Here is a 24,885-nt window from a genome sequence, read left to right as displayed (position 1 = left end):
CTTTAAAGTACACTGAATAAAGTGTGGCGCAAAGAGTGTTTTTACTGACGGTGCTACATTCAACACCGATACATGAGAAGTAGTCAATATGCTCAACTTTTCTGACAGATAAGTCCAAAAAATACGAAACCAGGGGGTGGACGTACCTTTGTAAGTCAACATGGCACATTGGATGTTCTCCTTAACTGGGATATGGGAAAGACCAATCATGTATCCACATCAGGACTGTATATACGTAATGGGCAACATTCTGTGCAAGTAATTGATGTAGGCACTGGGGGTTATTCAACACAGGGCAGTTGTTCAGATATTTTAAAAAATATGATATTCTCCTTTAAAACATTCAGTGAGTCTTTCTTTTCATGGAATGCAGACATATTTCAGGGAGTGGTCCGCGAGTAGCGTTGAGCGTCCTCCTATTTAAAAGAATAGCCTTTGGTATATATGTCAGGAAGTGTCTCGCAGGGTATTTTTACAGACAACAGACACTGACTTTAGTGTTTCATTTGTATGGCATTTGAATGTTGGGGAGCCCTTTTCTATGGCACTGGTACTTGGAACTCATTGCACCTTGTTAAGGGCACTTGCTAGGGAATCAGATTACCTTACGGTGTGGTTCTTGGATCCTGTGGCGCACTTCATGTGGGGTGAAGTTAAGCAGTTGGACTCTTCTTCCAACATACAACATCTATTGTTTTACCAATAATTTCAGCTGCACTCCTTCAAGGTGATCAATGAAATGTATTCATCTCACCAACACAGTTAAGGGGAAAAAGCCCAGTGTGTTTTAGTTTCACACAGCCTTGGTTGCGAGATCAGCCAAGGCCAGGTGTGGCTGAAATGTGACTGTTTTGTTTTCCTTTTAACTGTTTTGGTGAGGTGAAACCATTTAATGCATCACCGTGAACAAGTGCAGGTGATCAGAGTACCTATGCCTGCCGGAATGAGTATGCAGTTTAGAAATTTCCGTGCATGACATTGGCTGCCTGGGGCTCAAGAATAAGTCTCAAGTGTTCAGTCTGTATCCAGAAGACCATATTAGATGGTCAGGCTGCTGTGTAGAATTTTCCTGATGAATTGCTGGTCTAAATAAAAGCAGCGGACACCAAAGAAAATTAAATGTTGCTGTTCATTACTAAGCAGAAGCAATAGGAGAAATTGTTTGACGTGCAGATATAAGCAGGTCAAAGAGTGTGTGAGCAGCGAGAAAGAACGGTGAGATCAGAAAAAGACCAGTGGGAATACAGTACACAGTTGTATAAACATGACACATAATCGGGGCGTAGCACATGGTCTGATTCTTACAACTCTCTCATGAGAGTTATGACTTACAACTCACTGGTGGCATCATCTTTCAAAGAGTTATGTCTTCCCTCCTTAGCAAGAATAAAGGCTATATACCATAAGCGTATATCCACTGTGGGAATTGGACTATGACATCTGCTCCCAATGCCCACCAGTAAGGACATGGATTGTAAATCTTCCCTTGTAAACCTAACCTCTTGTTTGATTTAACAATTCAGTTACTTCCCCAGTACAAATTGACTTTTTCTCATCAGACACAAATCTTACACATTTACCATTTCAAAAGCCATTAAGAAAATACTTTATTTTGGATGAAATAATTTATATGAACTATCTGCCTCAACCATAACATTTACAGAACACTTACTAAAGATATAAGTAACTTATAAGTTATCCGATTCACAAAATCTCGAAGTACCTGTTTAGCCCATCACCTTAATGTGAGAATACAAAGACCTTAAATACTTGAGTGCATATTTAGAGTTGCTGGTGCCGGGACATATGTTCTAAGAGGCACTTCACAAATAGTGGTTGCAAATTGTAACGATTGGCCACCTGTCTCTGATTTTGCAATGCTGCATATGTACTAACGTGCCACGTCACAATATCTTCAGAAAGACCTGCCTACTGAATATTAATTAGGCAGATCGCTATTTGCGACACTCCTATTATTGGCTACAAACTCAGAAATGGTGACCTGCAAGAAGCAGCAGATGATCATCCCCCAATGTGAAACTTATTTTAATGCATCCCATGTTTTTAAAGAGAAATAACCCATTTAGGAACACATCTTTGTGAGTAGGTCGCTGCTCCCCTTGAGCCTGTCTGACACAAACACCAAGTGGAAAGCTGTTCAATGGGGATGACTTCCCCTTTATCAATGAATCACCTCCTGTTTGAGGAGTCAGTAACTTATCAATGGCTTGCAACTATGACTGTGGTCATTAACAATTGATACATCTCACTACAGTTTACAGTTAGGAGGAGATAACCGTTTTATGCTCTTCCCCAACTGCAATATGGAATTAGTTAGTACACCACTTTTGCAATTCAGAAAGAGCTTTCAAATTGCAAAAGGGTTTTAGTACATGGCAAAAAGCCATTTTGCAGTTGCAAATCCTGTGAATTTGAGTATGCGTCTGCAAAATGACTTTGTACACCTTGGACCTGGTCCTTAAACTGGAACACCTCTGGGATGTACTGAATGCCGCTTCAGTTCAACGTCACTTTGGGTCACAAACTGTGCATCCTGTGCTATCGGCATGGATGCAATGTGCTCATGACACAACCTATTTTAAGCGAATAAGATATACAGTATCTTCTTGACCGCACCAATCATGGACCTTTGCAGTCAATTACAGACAAAAAAACAATCTCCCCCAATATCTTACTTTAATTTAGAGCACTAAAATATTCTTAAACATAATAATTAAGTTAATGTTTACTAATGGCATGCACAAATTATTGCAGGGACGTGAGATGTTATGGTGTGTTCATCAGTGAAAGGAAAACCTACACTATTTCATATATGCCATGGTAAGCTGCTTCCCTATGACATGAGGGCTCCTCTACCTCTCCTTACAGTCTCACAGCAGACCGACAGATCATCATGAATACCGAGAGCTTCCTGGAGGAGGCAATAGTTTTGTCATGTTTGATTGTGATTAATTTACCCTCTGTTTCTCTCTTTTCATCTATTTTATACAATTTGTGAAGTGCTCTGACTCTTAAATGAGGTGCATGTCTTATTTAAACATGTTTTATGACTCTTACAGCTTTGCATCTCTTTAATTGACAGGCCCTCTGCCAAAGTTTGTGTGGGTTCACAGTCCAGATGTGAGTGAAAAAGCTTTTATTCCACTGTCAGAATTGGGCCATTTGTGTGATCTGCATTTTGTGAGGGTGTGAAATAGATAGCTTTTTTCTCCAATTCCTCACCCACGAACGTTTTCCCCAAAAATCCAGTTCTTTGGGAAAACTTTCCCAAAAAAGAGAGGGTATGCAATTCTTATTTTTCTAGCAAATTAAGTGGAAACACTGTACCAAGTATTCTGGGGAATAACATTTACAAACTACAAAGCCATTTATTTGTTTATTTAAACTGTATTTGTTTTTGTACCGGAAGTCAGCGAATGTTTCTTTATATGGAAGATATGTGTTATGATACAGCTTAGTCTCTGAGCACTTGCATTTCCCAAATGTTGGACTTTCATGCGCCAATGTACCTGATGTCCCTGTAGTCTTACTCTTGTTCGTACACTAGCAGCTAATGCACAAAAGTCTATTTGCCGTGCTTACCAGCTCGAAATGTGGTACTAGTTTCCATCATACATAAGACGTGCAGAATCATGCTTTACTTTCACCTGCTGCGCTATTACCACCATAATCAACATCTGAATACAGAATCTTAGGCCCTATTCAAAAAGGAAGGTTGGAGTGCGTAAAGCTGTACTCCTCCTGTACTGTTTTACGCACTCACACATGCCTTTGTGAATTGTCCTGAAAACATCTAAAATGGGAATATTCATGGAACATTCATCTACAGGAAGTACAATAAGAATGGGCAGTGTCTTCTTCCGATTTTCTTTGATAGGGATATCGGCATTTCAGGGCTGATTCCCAAAGGCATGCAGGAATACGTGAAAGAGGACCACTGTGGTACTACTTTCCTTGCTCATAAATGATGTTGTTAATCAGCCCAGGCCAGGCAGCGCCTTCCACAACCCCTGATGAATCTGTAAAGGAGTGGATGAAATAGAAGCACTGTTTCTTATGTTTATCCAGATTGAACTGTGTTTCCAGCTCCACACTCAACCTTGCAGGTACAAAGGATGAAGTTTATATGTTATGAGTTAACCTTGACTAGCCTCACTGGCCTTAATTGTAAAGACAAACTATTAGAAAAAAAGGTATCTTAGCAACGCTGATAAAAATATTCGCGCTGCAAAATCCAGCCAATGTGTGCTGATACAGAGATTCTAAACCATATACAGGACTGGGCGTTCTAAATATGAGAAGAATGTTATTTTTGCTACTTTTGAAACGTCCTGAAAGAATAAATCACCTCTTCTGACTAGCAATATATCTCCCAACAAATTAAATGTAGGTGTGGGTGCATTCCTTGCACACCTCCCATTTTATAGTGAACAGTTTCAAGAAAGGTAATGAAATATATTCATCAAGTACCTGTGGTCTTTCATGAATCCACCGAGGAAAACAAATCTGCACAGACTAAACATTGGTGTGTGTAAGTGTTTTCTTGACATTTTGTGCAGGCAAAGGGGATTGAAAAGAGAAGGATGCAGCCTGGAGAAAGAGGCATGTGTGGGGGGCTGGTCATCCCTTGGAAAAGGTGAGCCTCTGTGTACCTCGTGATGGCTAGTTGAGACCAAGGTGACTGATTCGAATAGCCTGCCAACGCCCACTCATGCTATAATTAACAAGCGGTATGGAGAGGAGGGGATTATGCTCTTTTTCGCCTATCCTGCCTTTGGGCACCAGGATGCACAACTTACAAGCAGGGGTTGCCTTTTTTTTTTGGAAGTGGGACAAGTTGTGGCTAATGTGCTTCAAAAGAACACATGGAAGCAGGGTACATAAAAGGCACTGGAGGGCCACATTGTGAGCAGTAGACCATATGTTGGACAAGCCAGCCGTAGACCAATGTATTATTCTATATGTAATCAAGGAACAATGGGGGGCTTTTTTACTATGCTGAACTGGATCACCTCTTTCCCATATGATAAGGTACACCATAAGGGTGAAGGAGAGATTCTATGAGGGAAATAATCTCTTGGGTTCCCAAATGTTCTGCCATCTCTCTGCTCCATGTTAATGCTTTAATAAGTTATGGAGGCATCTACTTCAAGGATTCCTGCCATATTTTAGGTGGCTATTTTGATTTCTGCCATGACACGTAACAAACCTTCACCATTGTGAATTAAAGATCAAATTTGTGTCTGGCAATAATTATTTTACTGGACTTCTTGGCTTAGTTTGACATGCTAGATCATAAAATATTCCTGGGCACCTAAATGTCAACATTTATTTTTTTAGTTGTATGCAGAGGCTAGTCCACCTATTTCACTCTAAGGTTATAAGCTGTGGGGTGCTGCTGGGCTCTTCTCTTTGGCCACTGCCATATGCACCAGTCATGAAAGAATATCATTTGAATTTCCAGATTTATGCTGATGATACCGAGCTAATAGTTCCAACAGTGGTAGTGTGCACCAAATCTTGCAGAGCGCAGGCCAGGATGTCTGAAATGTTATTGTCTGGGTGTACGTGGATCCAGCCCAATGACTTCTCAAAGTGTGCAGAATCTCAGAGTTCAGGTGGTTGAATAGTTCTCATTAAGCAAATCTTGGAAGTAGGCAAAGCCTGCACTTATCACTGATAATTAGCACAGAATATTTTACATGATCTGAAATACAAGGAACACTCCGCTTTACCTAAGGAAAACATTCTATCTATTGTGGACTACTGGATTGTTATGTAGGTATGCTGCACACCATTTGCCATTGTATTCACGGCCAGTAAAATGTAGAATCTGTTGTAAGACAGAGGCAATCCACAAGGAAGGCTTTGGCTAGGCGCAAAATATCTAAAGCAAAGGTTTCATGATACACACATGTTTAGCTTGAAAACGGAAGACACTCTTATCCCTCAAGATTTCAGAGAGTTGATCCTGGGGAAAGATTCTTGGGAACTGTGGAATCAGCTCCCATGATATCTTAGTATATGATACTATACTTGACTTCCACTGCAGTTTGATAACAGTTTCAAGACTTACAATTATCTTTAGGAGCCTCAGAGTTAAATGCAAATAACGGGTATTGCCTTAATTAGACTTGGTTAGGGGTGGCATTGGTGGTGAATGAAAGCACTTAGGGTCATATTTACAAACCCATAATTCCACCTTGGGCTGCCCTAGTATCATTTTTTTTAATGCTAAGGTGGCGTTGAGGAGGCCTTTCTCCTGCTCCGTATTTACAAACTGGTGCAATGCTTGCATTGCGCCACTTTTTAAGCCGTTGCGCCACATTATGCTTGCGCCAGGCATAATGTATGTAGGGGGGCATTCCCACACAGGGAGGCCCGAAAAAATGGTGCAGTGAAATTTATAACATTTTACTGTTCTATCTTTTCAGTTATTTTTAATGCCTGCCCAGAGCAGCCGTTAAAATGGTGCACCCATCAAAATCAATGGTTCCCCTGTGCTTTGCTGCACTAGCGTTAAAAATTGTGACGCTATTGTCCTAACGACTGACATGGTGCGCCGTAATCATAGTGTTGCCAGGTGAGGCCGGGGTGATGCAAGAAAACGGACGCATCCGGATCGATGCATCACTTTCTAGTAAATATGCCCCATAGTGCCTTTAAATTTCAAAATCTATTAGCTTAGACTTGAAGTTTGGTATCCACATCAGGAATCCAAACATCCTTTTAGATTCCAACCTTTCCATTTAGGCAGGTTATTCAAAATGCAAATTTTAATTTGAAATGCAGATGACTTGGATCACTTGTAATGACTTGCTCATATTGTAATGTAGATGACTTGTGAAAACGCAGCAATGCATGGAAGGGAGCGCATGCTGCATTGGTAATCCAATCAGCAGGTGGGTACTCTTTTGAAAGTTCATCTTTCATATATTCCCTGAGCTCTGCTTACAGAGTACTGCCTGAAAAAGAGCTCTAAGACCAGCGAGTAAATATCATTGGCAAAAGGGAAGGATGCAAGCATTAACAAGCCATTGCGGCAGGCGAGTGTTACAGCTTGCGCTGAGGCAGGAGAATTTTGATAAACTTACAAAATAAAAACCTTACCTCCGCATCTCCTGCGCCGCCACTCCTCAGTCTTGCAGTGCAGGCACAGGCTCCCAGTCTGCCCTGTGGCCAATCCTGATGCTGCTCAGAGCAGTGTCAGGATTGGCTGGGAACGCCCTGGCTGGGCGCTCCCAGGCAGACTGGGAGCCTGTGCAGGCTCTCTCCAGCCCGGCAACACACATGTGCTCTGAGGGGAGTGCACAGTGTACTCCCCTCGGTGCTCGTCACCCCATGGCCCCAACCGTTTCACAACAAAGGTATAGTAAAATTATTGTGAAAGCTTTGCAGGTTCTGGTGCTAACGGGGGAGGGGCAACGCTCCTCCGCCACAGCATAGAAGTCGCCACTGTTAACAAGATAATGAAGTGTTGAGCCTTGCACCATGTCAGAGGGATGTGGGTGTGGTTCAACACTCCCTTTGAACTCTGCCTGTTCAGAATTCAGTGCTATGTTAATTCTATGCTTGATAGTAAGCCAAACATTGATGACATTCAAGCCACTCCTAATGAAAAGTTAAGTTTTTTTTTTTTTTTTTGAATCTCAGTACCTATTTCTGGATATGCGCCAATAAATCTGCATGTACTGCAGACAGCCACGCTCTTAGCTTACTGCTTTACAAGAATAAGCCGAATAACCTTTTTTGTCTCTTCATGCACTATCCCTCCCAGACCTTTCTGAGATTGTCCATGTCTTTTTTTTCATAGTGTTGACCAAAACTGCAAGCAGTGTACTAAACGTTGTCTAACTGTTGCACAATTACTCTACAGCATGGAAATAAAAGTTTTCACTAATACCGTTTTTGCCTTTTTTTAATACAAATGTCACCTCTCTTGCTTTTTTGGGTGGCAATGGCAAACGGAGCCAGTGAAGCCATAGGAGATATGGAATTATATATAGGTGAAGATATTAGGTGATAAAAGAAGTTGGTGTAGTTAAGCTCGAGATAACACGAGCATGAATGCACAGCTGACGCATGAAGATCAGGACTTGGGTGGCTTTACCTCTATTCTCATAACCTGTACTCGGGGAGGTGAGAAGCAAGTCAAAGCGAGACAAAACACACATAATATTGTGCCCTTAAACCGCGCAGCATTTATGCCACATGGTCTACAGATCTTTTATGTTTCTATTGCATATTTCTCTGACAGGGAGCACATAACAGATTGCATATGATCATTACCTGCCGAGTAAAACAACTCAGGGAGCTGTGTGTTGTCACAATCCATGAGTGCAAACCTGGAGGCAATTCTCACATAATTAGGCGTACCTGGAGAGTTTTACTCCATCATTAACGATTAAAAGCCACCTGCTCTAAGTTACAGTACCGCAGTGTACAGAATTTAAAGCAGAACATATTTCTAATGGCTCACAGACCTTTTGGAAACATCGCCACGTTTCTCTGAAATACTGCTGTCTACCTTCTGGTGGTCGGTACTTCTTCTACCTTGTTATATAGGGCAGCCTTGGCAAAGAACATTATAAGTTGCAATGTCCAAGATGGCCGAATATTATTCATGTTTTTCTCTGAACGCCGAACGTTTGCAAACTCGCTCCAATATTATGCCGACATTTTGATATTCCTGTATGAACTTCACATCAAGTCCACAGCGAATGGTATATTTTTACAGGCATTCGAGTTTACTTTCAAGCACGAAACTGATGGTTGTTTTCTGGGATGAACTGACTGACGAAGAGGACACGGAATTCTGCTATGGGTGGCAAACGTTTCTGAATAGGGCCGAAATTCGCAAAACGGAAGTAAGGCGTCGAAAGTGGGTGGGAGTCTGTGGCTTCCCGCGCAGCCACGCCAATCCAGAGGCCGAAATTCCCAGAACGTTCTTGGCTTCATAAGTATTCACCCGTTGCCTCACGACTTTGGTTCTGGGTTGTAGAAAAGGGCATGGGCTTAGTTCTGCGGACAAACCAAATATCGCTTTGGTAACATTTACCCTTGGATATATAGTCTCTGGTCAGACCATTCAAAATACAACTGCAAAATACATGTGCCTGCTCTTAGGAATGCACAGGCAACAATTACACTGTCAGTTGCAGATATAATTACCAGCCCTCCAAGCATTATAAAAAGGGGTTTTCAAAACATTTTGACAAGATTATCATTAGAAGTGAATCAAAGCAGAACTGTGTACATTGCAATGAAGTGAAGTCTGCTTTGCAGATAAGATGCGCCTGTATAAAGTGCAGGGAAAGTAAGAGGACTCCTGAAAACAGCAAAAGAAAGAATGGTATCAAGGGGCCTGTCAGCTTGGTAGAGTGAAAGTTGGGGTACACAGCTATGTATACTTTTGTGTTTCAGTTTAGAGTTGCCGTGGGATGAGATATGTCTTAAAATTGCAGCTTAACTAAATAATACAATTTCCAGAGAGAATCTGAAAGGAGATTTTTCAAAAGTAGGTTTTGCTGGTTGTTGAGTGTTGGATTATACTACATGTTGCATGGCTCAAGGATGCAAGCGTTCTGGCCCTGTCCTATGTTTTTATTACTAGTGCACATGGGCTTTGAGTCTTGGTCCATATTACCTTGAAAACCTTGAAAAAACATAATAGTGCCTCACCTGTAATTATGACAGTCCTACTCTAGCCTTCGAACCATCAGCAGTCTATTAAAGGCGGCAAAGCCTTCCTTTTTATGCAGTCGTGCAGTTGCTCTTAGTACTATGATCCATGGAAGAACCGGTCCATGTTGCTTTTTGCTCTCATCCCTTTAAACAATGTAGCACCAGCATCAGCGAACCAGGATTATGGAATCAATATAAACAAACAAAGGGCATCCGACAGAGAAATATGGCAGTGGGAGCTCTAAATTAATATACGTGGCCACGCCAAGTAAGCTCTTTGTGGTGTGGGCTAAAGTAAAGCCAGGATGGCGGCCATCGTACTGTGCCACTGTCTCTAATGAAGCATCACACTGATTTGAACATAATGAACATAGCATACTAAATTAGCACGTGCAAGAACTGAAAACGTTGTTGTCAAGTGGGAGACTGTAGGAAACATCTTTTCAGAGTGCATAACTAGGAAGCTTGTCAATGAGCGCAAACCTCGTCTTCCTCACTGGAACAAAGTGTTGATCCTAGGCAAATCATGTTACTTCAAAGGCCCTTAGTACAAATGGCCTGGTGCAGCACAGTGGGCCACTTTAGAAATATCATTGTCCATGCCTTACTCTGACCTAAAATAAATCATGATTCGTCATTACCCACCCAGCTAGGCTGCCTTCTAATAACGCTATATGATATTTTACATTTATTATGTAATAGGGTCATTATTTTTTCAGATCTTTCATTTAATATGTCAGCTTAATGTGTATGTTATTTCAGTAAAACAAACTGTTCTGGTAATACTCAAGGAATGATAGGATGAATGGATAGATGGATGTGTAAACTGCATCTCTGAAAACTAAAGGCTGTCTTTCTTACAAGAGTGAACAATGGAATCAGAAAATGTTTATAAGGTTTCTTTATGAAATTGAAGTGGTTTGTCTGTGAAGATGGGTGTATATATAGCTTGTTCATTTTCAGGTTTCTGGGACTCTAAAGCTTCTGTCTACTTTTCAGGCCCATTTAGGTGATTTGGACCAAATGTTTTAGTGCAAAAAACAAGGACTATATTTTGCTGCTGGCGTGTTTGTGGTCTATTCATAGATGCATTTGTATATGCGGCAAAGGATCTTAAAAAAGTATTTGGTGTTTCTGGATCAGTGGGGTGGAGTCTGAGAGTTTAATCTAGCCACTTGGCTGACTGCTGCATTCAGGGCCATCTAAAGATACTACAACTACTTAGTCACCTTTTCTGTGCTGACTACCGATCTCAATTGGGCATCTTCAGAGCATTTTGAGTCAAGGGTGACTCATGAGCTTTTAATTTGGTGCTGGGAGTAATTGATGGAGCTAGGATGAATGATGTTAGGATAAGTGGGATACTGGTAGTGGTTTTGGTGATTAGGAGCAGTGATTCAGTTTGGCTTCCCTGAGGCTTATTAGAGAAGTTGCTTGCCATTTCTCAGCAAATTTCAAACATCTGCTTCTAGTACTAGGTATTACAAACAGAAAATGGACGTCTTAAAATTGGTTGTAGAAAAGGGCATCACCTCAGGTATATTTTAAATGAACCCCCAATCTTGTGATTAAACACGTGTATTGGAGTATATGTGCACAGTGATTCTACATGCTGTCTGTGACTTGCCTTCGTGCATGGTTACGGATGTTATTTCTATATATCACTGCTGTACAGTGGCAGCTAGGAATTGTAATTGCATTTGCAAGTGATAATTTGTGGGGATTCGGCTCTGTGTCGATCTATATTGCATGTACCTTAGAGAGGCTCATCTGAGATGGGCCATGTGGGTTTTACAGTTCATCTGCAAGCATAGTGGTCTTTTGTAGTCTTTAGACAGGGCACACATTTCCTGGGCCCTGGCATGGAGACTTGAATCTACTGCCTAACTCTACAATCCAGGATTCCCTTTCCACCACTGGCGCCTAATCAGCCAGTTAGAATCTTCATAAAGAAGACAAGGAGATTATCTCACAGATCTCTGATTATCTCCACTGAAGAGTTGGAACAGATCTGAGGGTGGGGTGTTCTTGCACAAAAAATGACCTCTAGTATAGAGTGAGTCTAATGATCACAAAAGAGTAAATACGAGCATATGTATCAATGTATAACTTTTTACATGATTCTCTCTCCCCGCATCTCACATTTTAAAAGTATTTGAACAGATTTGCATAAACTGCATTAAATCACCATAGGTGATTCTAAATGACTGATAATTGTGTGTGCTGACTTCTCATACTATTGCAAAAACGTATTACAGAACACGCACATATTGGAATGCAAGATGATTGCAAATTACTTATTTTTTGCAGGGAGTGAGTTACAAATCTTAGCCTTTGGCTCTGAGAAAGAGTTTCCTCTAGGAGAGAAACGAGAATAAATTGAAGAGCTCTGGATTGGAAGTAGGCACAAATGATTTCTGAAACAATTGGGGTCTTGAGTCATGAATGGCACAATGATGGATGCACACTGCATTGAACATATGTCAAGTCATTGGCAGTCAGTTAGGAGACTGAAGGCCAGGTAATGTTAAAGTATAATAAGTTGTCTGGCAGCTGCTCTCTGGATTATCTATAACTTTGAATCAGTAGATAGGATATCCTGAGGTACGTACCTTTGGGGTAGCCTAGATGCATGATTACTAGCTTGATGGTGGTGTATACTTTTCAGAGAATACTGCGGAATGCAAGATTAAATGCAGACATCTCGGCATGTAAATAGATCCCTTTGTAACTTGATTAACTTGAGGGGAATCAGGGAGTGGCTCATGTCTGTGAACAATTCAAGATCCCTTACTTGAAGAGTCGGTTTAGGAGGAGGGCCAAGCTCTTCTGACCAGATGGTGAATGAGTGATAGATTGTCCATTTACCAAAGGCCAGTATCTTTGTTTCTTATGTGTTTGGTTTGAGGTGATTCATTCGCATCCAATGGTTTGTCACTAAGAGGCATTAGCAATGACACAGGAATAAGTGTAAACGATGTGTCCATGTGGCTGTAGAGTTGCAATAGTTGAGGTTGAAGGCAGAGATCAGTTCCTGTAGTGGTCTGATGCATACCTGAAAGAGGTGGGGTTCTGAATCTGTGAGGGGCTCCTGCAGAGGAGGGAAAAGAGTTGGAAAAGAAGGGAAGTGAGATTAAGTGAAGGTTCTGTTATTCATCAAGGGAGCAATCCAGAAAATGATGGTGAGTTTTATGCTGTTATTTATCTTCACGTATATTACAAGTGCTATCCTATAAATCTGAAGTGGACATAGGCGTGGTTAATGGTAACATAAACCAATGCTTCACCAGATAATTATTGAACCAAAAAAAAAGAAAATTGTACAAGTAAATGTATTCTGTATACACTGCAATTTGAATGGGATTGGCTTCAATGAAAATCGGATCAATCCATACAAGTGAATTGTTAACAAAACACATATACTGACTGTTGTCTTTAGGAGAAATTCATTTTCAGTCCATTTGCTATCTATGGGATAATATGTAAGGTGGACGCCTGTGCAGTCCTCTAGAGTGCCCGTGCAACGAGATGATAGTATTAATGAGGCACATAAAGTTATGTACCAGCAGTGAGAAAGACCCTTATACACAACAAAGGATCAAATACAAATGTGCATTTGACAGAGAGCAAATTTATGATTGCGAAACTCATCAATCTACTTGGTTCATGTGGACTTTTCTACCACAGTGGATGTGGCTGTGGCTAATTATCATCATGATATTTGAATCAAAAAGGAGCATGTTTTAATAAGTAGAATGGATATTGGGATTCTGCTGCGTGTCAGCCTCCAAATATGAAAACATCTAGTGCAAAATTGGAATTAATGTATTCATCAAAAAGAAAGATGTTAAATGTATGTATGAGTTCTGAAAGCGACTGCATTTTGTGTGTGTATAGATCTTTCTGCCCAGTTTTACATATGTTTGCATGCTTTATTACCATTGGCACCTGCTTGGACAATAACTTTTAAGCACTGTACCACCACCTACTTGGCACATTATCTCTTCAACTGCAGGCGGATTGGAGTAGCATACCAACCATATCATGGGCCCTGGTGCAAGTAAGGAAAATGACCCCTTTCAATGAAGCTGTAGTAGTAAAAGACAGCAATTGTCAAGGTTCAATTGACCTCTAAGAGCTTCGGGTAGAGTGAAAGTTGGGGTACACAGCTATGTATACTTTTGTGTTTCAGTTTAGAGTTGCTGTGGGATGAGATATGTCTTAAAATTGCAGCTTAACTAAATAATACAATTTCCAGAGAGAATCTGAAAGGAGATTTTTCAAAAGTAGGTTTTGCTGGTTGTTGAGTGTTGGATGTGCCACTGCACATGCTGCACCAATGGTACTTGCACCCCGGTGGATTTTATTATACACACACACACACAGTGATCTAGTGACAACATAGATTGATGAAGAATACATTGAAGCTCAACTCAAAAAGTAATCTTATCTTCAAATCAGTCCTAAGACGCTACCACCAGCAGGTACGAAACACCAAGCACATAGCTCTTGCAGATTGCATCAATGCCAGCTCTATGAGCAGCAAGGAAATCTACCCCATCATCAAAGATTTCATCACACCACCTCCAGCTACATCACCCCTCCGCAAGGCCTTCGCATCAAACTCTCTGAATTCTTCTGTAACAAAATCACCTTCGTATATAGAAACTTTGATCCTCAACTGGACACAGTCACAAGTCAACTTCCCACCACAGCCGATGCCCTATCCCTGACCAGGTGACCTGCTATTGTCACTGGTGAAATCACTGCTATCACAAAGACCATCCACTCTGACTCCATCTGACTCTTGCTCCCAACAATCCTACACCAAAGGACTCTTACCAATCATCAAAGCACTAACGCCCATCCTTAATGCCTCCACTGTCTCAGCCACATTCCCAAACACCAGGAAACATGACACCATTATACCCCTGCTCAAGAAACCATCTGCTGACCCAGCCACGCTTCCCAATTACAGGCTCATCTCCTTCCCACCATACCAAGGAAAGGTCATAGAGAAACAAATCAACCGGAGTCTCGCTGACCACCTTAGCAACCACCAGTTCCTCAACACCATGCAGTACAGATTCAGGCTCGACCACAGTATACAAACAGCACTTGTAGCTGGCACAGATTACATTTGCATGTTCCTTGAGAGAGGAGACCCTGCAGCTCTTATTCTACTGGACCTCTCTGTGGCATTTGACATGGTCTTACACCCAATCCTCACCAGGCACCTGATGGAGACTGGCATCCAAGGATCTGCTCTCTGCTAGATCCTTCTTAATGGTAGAACACAAACTGTCAACCTGGCACTTTTCTCCTCGAAAGACTGCAAACTCATCTCCAGAGTGCCTCAAGGTTTATCGCTCAACTCCAAAGTCTTCAACGCATAAATAATCCCTCTGGAAAAAGTCATTTATGAACAGGACATCAACATCCATCAGACTAAAAGCAACGCATACTCTCCCTCTCAGACAAGGCCCCCAACTCAAGAAACAAGTTCACCACCTGCATGACCGACATTGCTAACTGGATGAAAGTCAACTGTCTTAAACTCAAAACTGACAAGACAGAAGTAGTGATCTTAAGCAAGAACGCCTCACAATGGGACTCCAACTAGTGGCTGGTCGAACTCAAACCCACACCAGAAACCTCAGAATAATCCTTGACAACAAACTGGACATGGCCATACAAGTCAACGCCATCAGTAAATCCTGCTTCCACACCCTGAAGATGCAGAGGAAGATCTTCAATTGGCTCCCAAGCAACACTACAAAAACTGTTACCCACGCCCAGGTCACCATGAAGTTGGACTATGGGAACACCCTCTACACCACAATCACCAAGCAACTCACTAGAAGACTACAAACCATCCAGAACTCAGCAGCCACATTCATCCTCAACCTCCCATACAGAGCTCACACCACATCATAACTTAGGGAACTACACTGGCTCCTGATACACAAGTGCTCTCAATTCAAACTCCTCAAACACATTCAAGGCACTACACAACTCAGGCCCAACCTACCTAAACAGCTGCATATCCTTCCTCTAACCACCCTGACAATTTCACTCAACAGAACGTCTACTTGCACACATCCAACGCATGCACAGAACCAGATCAGGAGGATGGGCGTTCTTTCACATCGCTACTAAAGAATGGAACAAACTCCCATTCAATATAAACGCCTCCAACTCTCTTCTAGAATTCCAAAAGACCTGGCTTTTCAAGTAACCAACCTACCATAGGCATTGCTAGGCATGTACCAGGATGCCCATGCATCAGGATGCCCTCACGGGTGACAGTGTGCTTTACAAATACACATAACATAACAGATTTACTTAAAATAGCATCAGACATTAATAAGTGTTCTACCTCAAATAATTACTAGATGCACCACTGTTGTTTTACCTTCATTTCACCTCGCACTGCTTTCTCTACAGTGGTGAAAAAGAAAAGGAAAGGGTACTCTGGGATTCCTCCAGGATGTAACACTGGCCTTTCCGCAAGTTATTACTCACATGAGACACACGGGGAAAATGCACCGCTGTATGATGTTTTGCTAAATGAGTGATAAAAGCTGTATTGCGAGAGGCGGCGAGCCTTTGGTGTGCAGAAAAGGAGACCTGCGAGCCTGTCCTGAAGGCATAACCCTACACCGAGGCTGTGACTCTAGTTGATTCACTACAGGGTTAAAGACAGATATACCAAGCAGGGCCCTTTTCTGCCTCATGCTCCGCCTTGAATGGTAACGCTGCCAAAAATCATCTGACAGGATATATAAGCTTCAGCCTGTCCTACCTAAGCGAACAAAGAGTTCCCAGAGCTGGCAACCGGTTTACACAGAGCGGGAACTTTTTTGATTTTTTTTTTTAAAGATCGGCTGGAATCCACAGTGCCGCTTGGAAAGCATACCTTGGGGGAGGGGAGGGAAAATGTGTTTGTTTTACTCCCAAAGTCAGTCTTGTCTGTGGTTCGTCTCACACTGCAGGCCCCGCTCCCCTTTCAAAAAGGTTAACTTGAAGCCCCAAACATAATCGTGTGGAAAATGGACATTATTGATTCCTACGGCCCATTGTTCCTGTATTCTGAGTCCCCGAAGTTCAAGTTCAAGATGCTATTACGTCATGTCTGGTTCCTCCTGGTTACCAGACGGCTTGAGACGTGACCACAGCCACAGAAATAACAAACAGCCTTTTCACGCTTCACCTCCCCTATCGACCCAAACGTAAACTTTTTCCCCTCCCTCCTCCTTTTTTTATTCCCTTCAAGTGTGCTTAAAGAATGGAGCGCGGTTAATTTAGAGATTAGGTTCCAAATTAGATTATCTAATGGTACTTTAATGGATTGCCGACCCATTTCCTGTGGGATGGCAGCAGGCAGGCCTGGCTGGAGTGCCGCTCGTTTGGTGGAGAGGGGTCTGGGGATGGCCTGGCAGCAGGAGGCATCTCTATGGAGTGCGCGGTGCCTGGGTACTGACGTCAAGCAACAATTAAAAGCCTTCCTTTAAAAGACTATCATGTAGACATTCTAGTATTGTAGTTGTGCCTCTTCGGTGCAAAATGGTCGGGCTGCATTCTTTTTCAAGAGAAAACTGAACTAATGGGGGAAGGGCGGCCGGCCTGCATCGTAACCAGTGTGGGAAAGCGCACACTGTTCGCTTCAAACTGCTGCGCACCCTCGAGCTGTCTCGCATTACAGAGGGGTGAGGTAATTCCCTTCGCCTGTCACAGCAGCTTCCTGTGGAGGAACTCACCAGGCTGTCTGTGCTTTGTACACGACAGCAGTGTGGAAAATGCCTTCTGCAACACCCCCTTGCTTTAAATTTACGAGCATTCCATTCCGTTTGTTTCCCCCGTTTATCAACATTTATCGCAGCAGTCGCTTCGTCGTGTTGGGGGCGCAGACCAAGATGAACAAATTCAGGCGCGCAAAAATATGATAGACCTGGGAACGGCAAAGGAAACTCAGCACTCGGGAGACTAACCTCCACACACGGAACCCCTGGAACAATCCAGCCGCTGTACTGTACGTGTGTGTCAAGATAACAGCCTGGAGGCAGGAAATGCTGACCTAGTGCTTTTGCCACTGCAGCCTAACGCTAGTGGTCTGTGGAAGAAGTTAACCCTTGCAATAACAGCGACTGCACAGAGTGGTCTAATTACAACGCAATTATATACGTAATGCACCACTTCGAGTGGTCATGACGCAAACAGGTTTTAGGGAATGAATTATGGCTCTGTATCGTCTCCGAAGGGTTAGATTTGCAGGCCGGGGATTCAGCCATTTATAATGAATGAAATCAAAATATGCAAGTCCCTAATTGGATGAAGTCATGTACTACATACATGTTATCCTAAAAAATAGTAACAAAATACATACAAGTAATGTCAATGTTTTGCTAAAGGGATGCGTAACAAGTCAGGAAATTGAACATTATGATGGTGTTTGGGTGGCTAAGCATCTATGAGGAGTATTTAGTCATTGCTACACCCAACTATTTCATTTTTTAGGAGTACGGGTCTCTCATTTCATTAAGTTAAATTAAAGCTGCAACTTTCAAGAAGGCCTTAGTCTTAGTGGCTCATGCTTTAACTTTTCAGCTTCACAATGAATAAACTTATATTTTTTATTTTAGATTTGTGGTAGCACCTTCTATGATCATAAATAAGCTAGTGAGGTATTTCAACAAATTTCAATGCCATGGTTAATGACAGTCAGCAAAACCACTTTCAATCCGAAACAACACCCCTAAACTCTTACCTCATTCATGGCTACAATCTGGAATCTACCACGGCCAGGGTCCTAAAATAGCATTATTCACAGTCTAGGAAAGTGCCTCACAAGGACCCATCACATGAATGTGCCTTTTCCTTATTCAATGTACTCAGGATAACAGCCACCTCCAAAATCGCGGACCTCAGCATCCATCTTTACTCAAGCAGGAACTGTCTCCGAGCCATTAACTGGAATTTAGGGCTCTGAATTAATGGCTTCCAAAAATCTAAATTAGGCCATTAGTGCTCCGTTCTGTATGACATGCAGCATTGCCTAAGTATCATCACTTTCACACTGCTTGTAAGTTCTCAGGTCCATCCCACCACAATAAAATAATCCAATATCACAACATTCTATACATGGTTGCTGCATTGATATAAAACATTACCTAGGTATCACTGACATGTCAGCCGGCCATCAAATCCTAGAATTCTGCCAGAAAAAAAACATTAGAACTTGGGTGTTTGAGAGGTTCCTTAAAGTTAACAGGTTCAACGCCAAAGTAATATCCCTCTTTGCCAGTCGCCCAAGACTGTTAGTAAGAGATTTCATTTTCAATCAAACCATTGCACTCGATCAACTCACTACAACCAACCAGAGTGTCAAGACCATACTGGTAACTCGATTCCGGCAATGACCTTAGTGTCCCAAGTGGAACAATACTATAAGCCTCTCATCACTTTTTGCACCTTCTGTGCAAAACTCTCCAATGCAGTTTTGATAGTGACTGACCTGCAGTTTGTAGTGCATCTATCATGAACCAAGGGCACTCCGTAAATCACTTTTAACCAAGCCTCCAGAAACACATGATACACAGCTGCTACTCTAAACCTCAGCATGCACCACTAGCAAGTTTTATTCACTGATGTGGATTTGTTTTTTACCCATATGCAGAGGACACCCAGCTGCTAGTTTGCCTGGATGACAAGTAAGAAGGCGCATCCGACCGACTCCACTCCTGCCTTGTGCTGGTGGCACAACGGCTGTTCTCAGATTCTAATTGTAATTTATGGATCACACTCGATCAATGCTGTCTTATCTTTTGCCACAAACCTCATCTTGGTGGCCTCAACCTCTTTCTTCTCATAGTTCTGTGCAAAAGCCTACCTTTTAAAGACCGACGCCTTGTCATTTCTGCCAATGTCTTGCATTTCAACAATGGCTTTTCCCAGTTTCTAGGTCTCCTCGTGTCTCTAGTTAAAGGATTTTGAATTGTTTAAGACACTATAGTCTATCTCCTTCAGGATTTGAAGAGAAGGGATTCTATTACATCCCACCTTCAAAGACTCCACTGGCTCCTGGAAGAGAAGTGTATTAAGTTTAAGGCCATCTGCATAGGCCATCGCAGAGTTAATTCTGTTGACCATTACCTGAAGAGCAAATTCAAGCTCTATGTTACCCCTCATTTCTTAACATCTGCTTTCTCTATTTTGGCTTGCTCTACAGTGGGAACATATGGTTCGTTTGAGAGGCCATTTCTTTTTGTTCCATGTTGCCACCCTTGGAAACTCTCTCCTTGTATTTGTTTGAAAAACAGGCAATCGTGTGAGCTTTCCTAAGATCCTAAAAAGTCCAGTCTTCCAGCTATAACCAAGGCAGTTCACTCTGTTGGAATCTGGCTCCATTAATCCACGTTCTAAATGTGTGCCGAGACCCCTACAACCAGATTCACAAACTCCTTAGCAGCAAAAAATGACTAAAGCCTCACCTGTTTTCAGACCACCATACACGTTCACGGCAGACAGTAGTCTGTTTCCGGTGAATCATATACAAGCCTCCCTGGCATTATCTTACATCGCTGTGCCAAAGCTTCTTCACAATTTTACCTGACACAGAGTCGTTTTTGTTTCTTTGTACACATAACACAAACTCAAACGTATCAGTGCTTTACTGCCCTTGTTAAGCTGTAGCAAAGGAGTACTGATTTGTAATGTACCCTTTTTTAATTAATGTGGGCATACCACTCATGCAAACGGCCGTAAATTATACAATATATGTAAAGGTTTCAAGTGCTTCCCACATTACCATTATATCCCAATGTTGAAATAGTCTGTGTATGGCTTTTTCCCCGGTGTTTTTGGTCTGAGTGACCTCTTTCTGCTTTCTAGTGCAGTTACTCACATATGTCGCTGCCACGATTTCTATGCCAACTATGTATTTGGATAATTATTAGCATACAAAGGCCTCCTTCACCTTGAAATAACCTGACAGCTGTCTTCCTGGCTATTGAACATGGATAAGCAGATAGATCAGTGCTTGGCTGCTCTGTGGGTTTTGCTCATTGCTTTCTTCTTTCTGAAGAAACCAAACCAAGAGTTCTCTGTGATGAACTGACCACCTTGATCTCACTTCTTCCACTTCATTGTGTCTGCTAGTCAGATTGCCAGGACCCTGGGATATATCCCATTGATACTTGGTTAGAATGTCTCAACTTGTTTTTTTCTGCAAGCACCATTGTCCTCTTCAAGGACATGCACCCCCATCTGCGAAATGGTAGATGTCCACACTACTGTGTCAAAGATACTCCCAATGAGACCATAAAGAATGTGAGTTAGTGCAACCTATGGATAGGTGTGTGGTTTACACCCTTCATCTGCCAGACCCACAGGCAAATTATCAGTCAAAAGAGATAAAAGACTGGACATATACCGAAAATAATCATCACTTTCAGAATACTGGCTGCTCTCCCTGAAATAAAACAGCCAGAGAAAGTTACAAAAACCACACAAAGTCTGACCAAAGTGCCATCTTCTGGGTTGTGGTGACTAGAGAAGCGTTTATAATGGAAGCAATCGCCTAAGGTCGTTCACAGAGAAGTGGGCACACACCTATGATGCCAATCCCGAAGAGAAATTAAATCTGGGCATTCTACACACTTATCTCAAGCAGATGAAACACTGTTTCAAAATAGCTGATGAACACCAAGGTAGGAGTAATCACCTTTGAGGATTAGACTGTGCTTCATGGTCCCTTTTCACCTTGTAAGAATGGAAATACACAGGCATGGCCTTATCCCCCCTTAGATGGCTTAGAGCCACAGGCCTGTGTATGAGCACATGGTTCTGTGCAGCATCAAACCTGCTCTTTTAGTCGTTCTATAACGTCAGCAATACAAATCCATCTCAATAGCATCAAGGTGAATGCATCTGTGGAGTGATTCGTAGAGACAAGAGTCAATTTTGCAGAGGAAGAAGAAAGTGGGTAATTTTCTACACTGAAGGATAACAATATCGATGTGTGTTCACATAGTCACTGACAGTTGTCAATACACCCTTGTAACTATCAGATATTTTAGATGCGTTCTGGCATATTTTTATGACACTGTGTTCATACTATCGTCAGAAGCAATTACTTAAAGCATTATGACAAAATATTAGTCTGAGTTCTTGTAAAAAGCAACTTTGTCTAATAATTAATTTTCTACGGAATTACTTTATATCGACTCCATATTATGTGATGTAAATGCTTGTCTGATTAAAACTGATCAAAGGCAAAAATGAAAGTAGACAGATGACTATCCTCAACTAAAACTTAAGTAAAGCCTTTACTATCAATAATCCCAGAAGACTCAGGAACATGCTGGGTATACTCCATAAGGAAGCTGTGGTGCTAAAATGGACACCAGTCACCAACCTGACTGACAGGTGCCCTAGAGTGTTGTTAGTTACAAAAAAAGACATACGGGGTAAATAAGGGATGGCTACCAATTACCTGGATATCTGCCATAGGGCCGAGCGTTCCAATTAAGTTGGGAACTGATCTGGGAATTGGCAGACAAATTAAAATAAAATTGTCTTTGAATTAATGTACGCAGGGGCAACAAAATCCTGGGGTTATGTGCAGTCTAGATGCTACGTGCCCGAAGAATAAATCAGATTGTGACAGTTCAGGGATGGCTGCTAAAAATGCTCAAAATTTTGATTCACAACCCATACGAAGGCAGGCTGAATGATGCACGTGTACATCCTGCAGGAAAATATGGGTCCAGAATACAAGAGCTCCATTCAGCTCCCATAAAAATATTCATGATACAAGCTGCATGGGTTTTCAAACGAAGCCTTAAACGAAGTATTAAAAGCCCATGTCAAAAAAAGGCACTGAATGCACTGATATGTCCTGAAGGCAGAATCGGCAGGAGGAAAACATAGTAAATAAGTTTAAAAAGGTGTGGGACAAAAAAGAATGAACAACTGTATTAAAACAGAGGGCTGGTGGAGACCATGCGTGGTCTATAGTGAAGACCAGACCAGGATAAGGGAACATTGCATACTCTTAGCAGCCAATAGCTGACTTTGAATGGTATGTTCCTCTGATTCGTTGGGACATGTGTACAAGGTGAAGGGAGCTCGCAGAAAGATTTGAGAACAATACTTCAATTTTGCAGAAAGTAAAACTTAATGACGTATTGCTTACACTGCATGACATCATCATAGCAAATTTTTACCAGAGGGAGAACAGAAGGACATATTTTAAGATAGTATAATTCATGACTTAGTATACATCCGGTTTTTTTCACGCACCCCTTTGTCATATGGACTTTGGCATGGAGGAACAGAAAAGATAATTACAAAATGTATTTGTACTCTTAAGCCTATCCTTGAGCAAACATTGCATCGTTTTGGCAAATGTAAGTAGTGGTAAGGAGCATGAGCTCTGCTGGCATTACTTACCAGTATTTTATATACACACAAACAGGAACAGATCTCACTACACAACCATTTAGTCATACATCAAAAAATAATGTTTATAAACTGCACTTAGGTTTAGTATTAGTATCAAGGATTCGTGTTTTTTTAAGCTAATTAGATTAAATACATTTGCCTGAATGTATTTCTCCTTTTTTTGTTTATGTTTATAAAACATGTAAGAAACCTCATTTATTTATTGCTATTTAAGGGAATGAAGAGTTATGGAATGTGTTAAAAGCAAGTCCTGACAACAAATTAAACATGATTTTATTATGGAGTAACCTAGGACATGGACTTAGGACATGAAAAAGCATATAAACAAAGCAAAATTATAGAGACCAGTGGGAAGGTGAAAAGGAATAGACACATATTCGTTAATATGTCCTCGCAACCGTAAAATAAAAATCTAGCATATGAGTCTGTCTTTTTTTTAACTGTTTTCCAAGGTTTGTGCATGGAGTTATAGAGTGGACAATAGGCACATTTTGCACACCCCTTGTTGTAACGTGAAGCTTTACTGATTACTATATTTTAGTCCAAGCCTTCGTGAAACAATATGGATGTAGGCATAAACATCTAGACCGGAAATACGCTGCAAAGAGAAAATATATGAGAACGAGCTAAACTCTCCAGTTCACCGGGCTTCGTCTTGGTTATTTTCAATTGTTAAATATCGGGTGCACACTTAGCAGTGCACTACATAAGTACATTTACTTTAAAACATCCGAAGCTTAGGTTTCGGTTTATTTACAACCAGCTCTACGCAAAGAAACACATTCCATAACCCCCGTCTTTCTCCAGCTGAACGATTTATGCCACTGACTTGATTTTCTGCGCCCGGGGCAGCAGTCTGTAGCAAGGCTGCCGTTTCAGTCGAGCAGCGGGGACATAACTGTAGATCTTCTCGGAATGAAGGACAAGACCTGCGACCGAACTGGCGCGAGGACACCTGACCCCTTGCCTCCGGGAGGGCAGCTCCTCCTGGCCGCGCGGAGTTCACTGCCAGGGCACGGCGAGGCAGCAGCTGACGCTGCAATTTTATCTTTAACCTGTGGCGTGCCGTCTTAGAGCACCCCCATTTCCCGCCCCTCTCGGCTCTCAGGCCTAGCTGCAGAGAGAGTGTTTGGAGCGCCATTGTTCCTTGCTGAAGAAAGCAAATTGTAGACCCCAAGGCAGGGTGGCTACCTTTCCAAAAAACAAAACAAAACAAAAACAAAAGAAAGGTGTTCCTTTTGAGATTTTAAAAAATGCCGAATGTTGGTACTTAGTAAGATTTATAGAAAAGCCTTTATATTCCTTTTTAGCATGGCAATTCTGCCTCTTTTCGCTTTAATATTAAATCAAAAATAGGAAATAGCAAAACAACACTTCTGAAATGACTTCTCCTCATAGTTGTCATTTGTATTCATATTTCAAATCCCCCCCCCCCCCGCCCCGAGGGTAGGTTTGGGGAGGTGGTACAGCCCAACTGACTAGGGCTATTATTGTCCTGAGGGAGGGCGTGCTGGCCGAGTCGCAGCCCGCGTGCAGAGCGGCAAGTGGCGTGGCGGCCGTCTGGGCCTGCTCGCTACCATGCCACAGTAGGAGCCTCGGGCCACAGGTGAGCGGTGGAGGCCGCCCTCGGGGGTGGAGAGCCACCTCCAGGAGGGAGAAGGTGGTGGGGAAGGGCGGGCCGCATTGGCGTTGACGGGCGGGTGGGCGGTAAGAGGA

At 42.1% G+C, this 24,885-nt stretch overlaps 1 protein-coding gene across 8 annotated transcripts in view; it reads right to left on the bottom strand.

The window, feature by feature from the left end:
• The window catches only part of NFIB (nuclear factor I B), a 362,435-nt gene that overhangs the window by 9,600 nt on the left and 327,950 nt on the right, over positions 1–24,885 (bottom strand). For 3 of the 8 annotated variants that reach the window (XM_069238864.1, XM_069238857.1, XM_069238890.1), the window contains one exon: positions 12,761–12,796. The exons of the other annotated variants lie outside the window; for them this stretch is intronic. In XM_069238864.1, coding sequence (XP_069094965.1) covers positions 12,761–12,796 — 36 coding nt within the window. The remainder of the gene's footprint in view (positions 1–12,760; positions 12,797–24,885) is intronic. 8 annotated transcript variants of the gene reach the window in all.

Source organism: Pleurodeles waltl, chromosome 1_2, assembly GCF_031143425.1.
Source record: "Pleurodeles waltl isolate 20211129_DDA chromosome 1_2, aPleWal1.hap1.20221129, whole genome shotgun sequence".
NCBI classification, from domain to species: domain Eukaryota; kingdom Metazoa; phylum Chordata; class Amphibia; order Caudata; family Salamandridae; genus Pleurodeles; species Pleurodeles waltl.
Note: the sequence above shows the minus strand (reverse complement) of the source record. Positions and strands in the feature narration are given on the sequence as shown.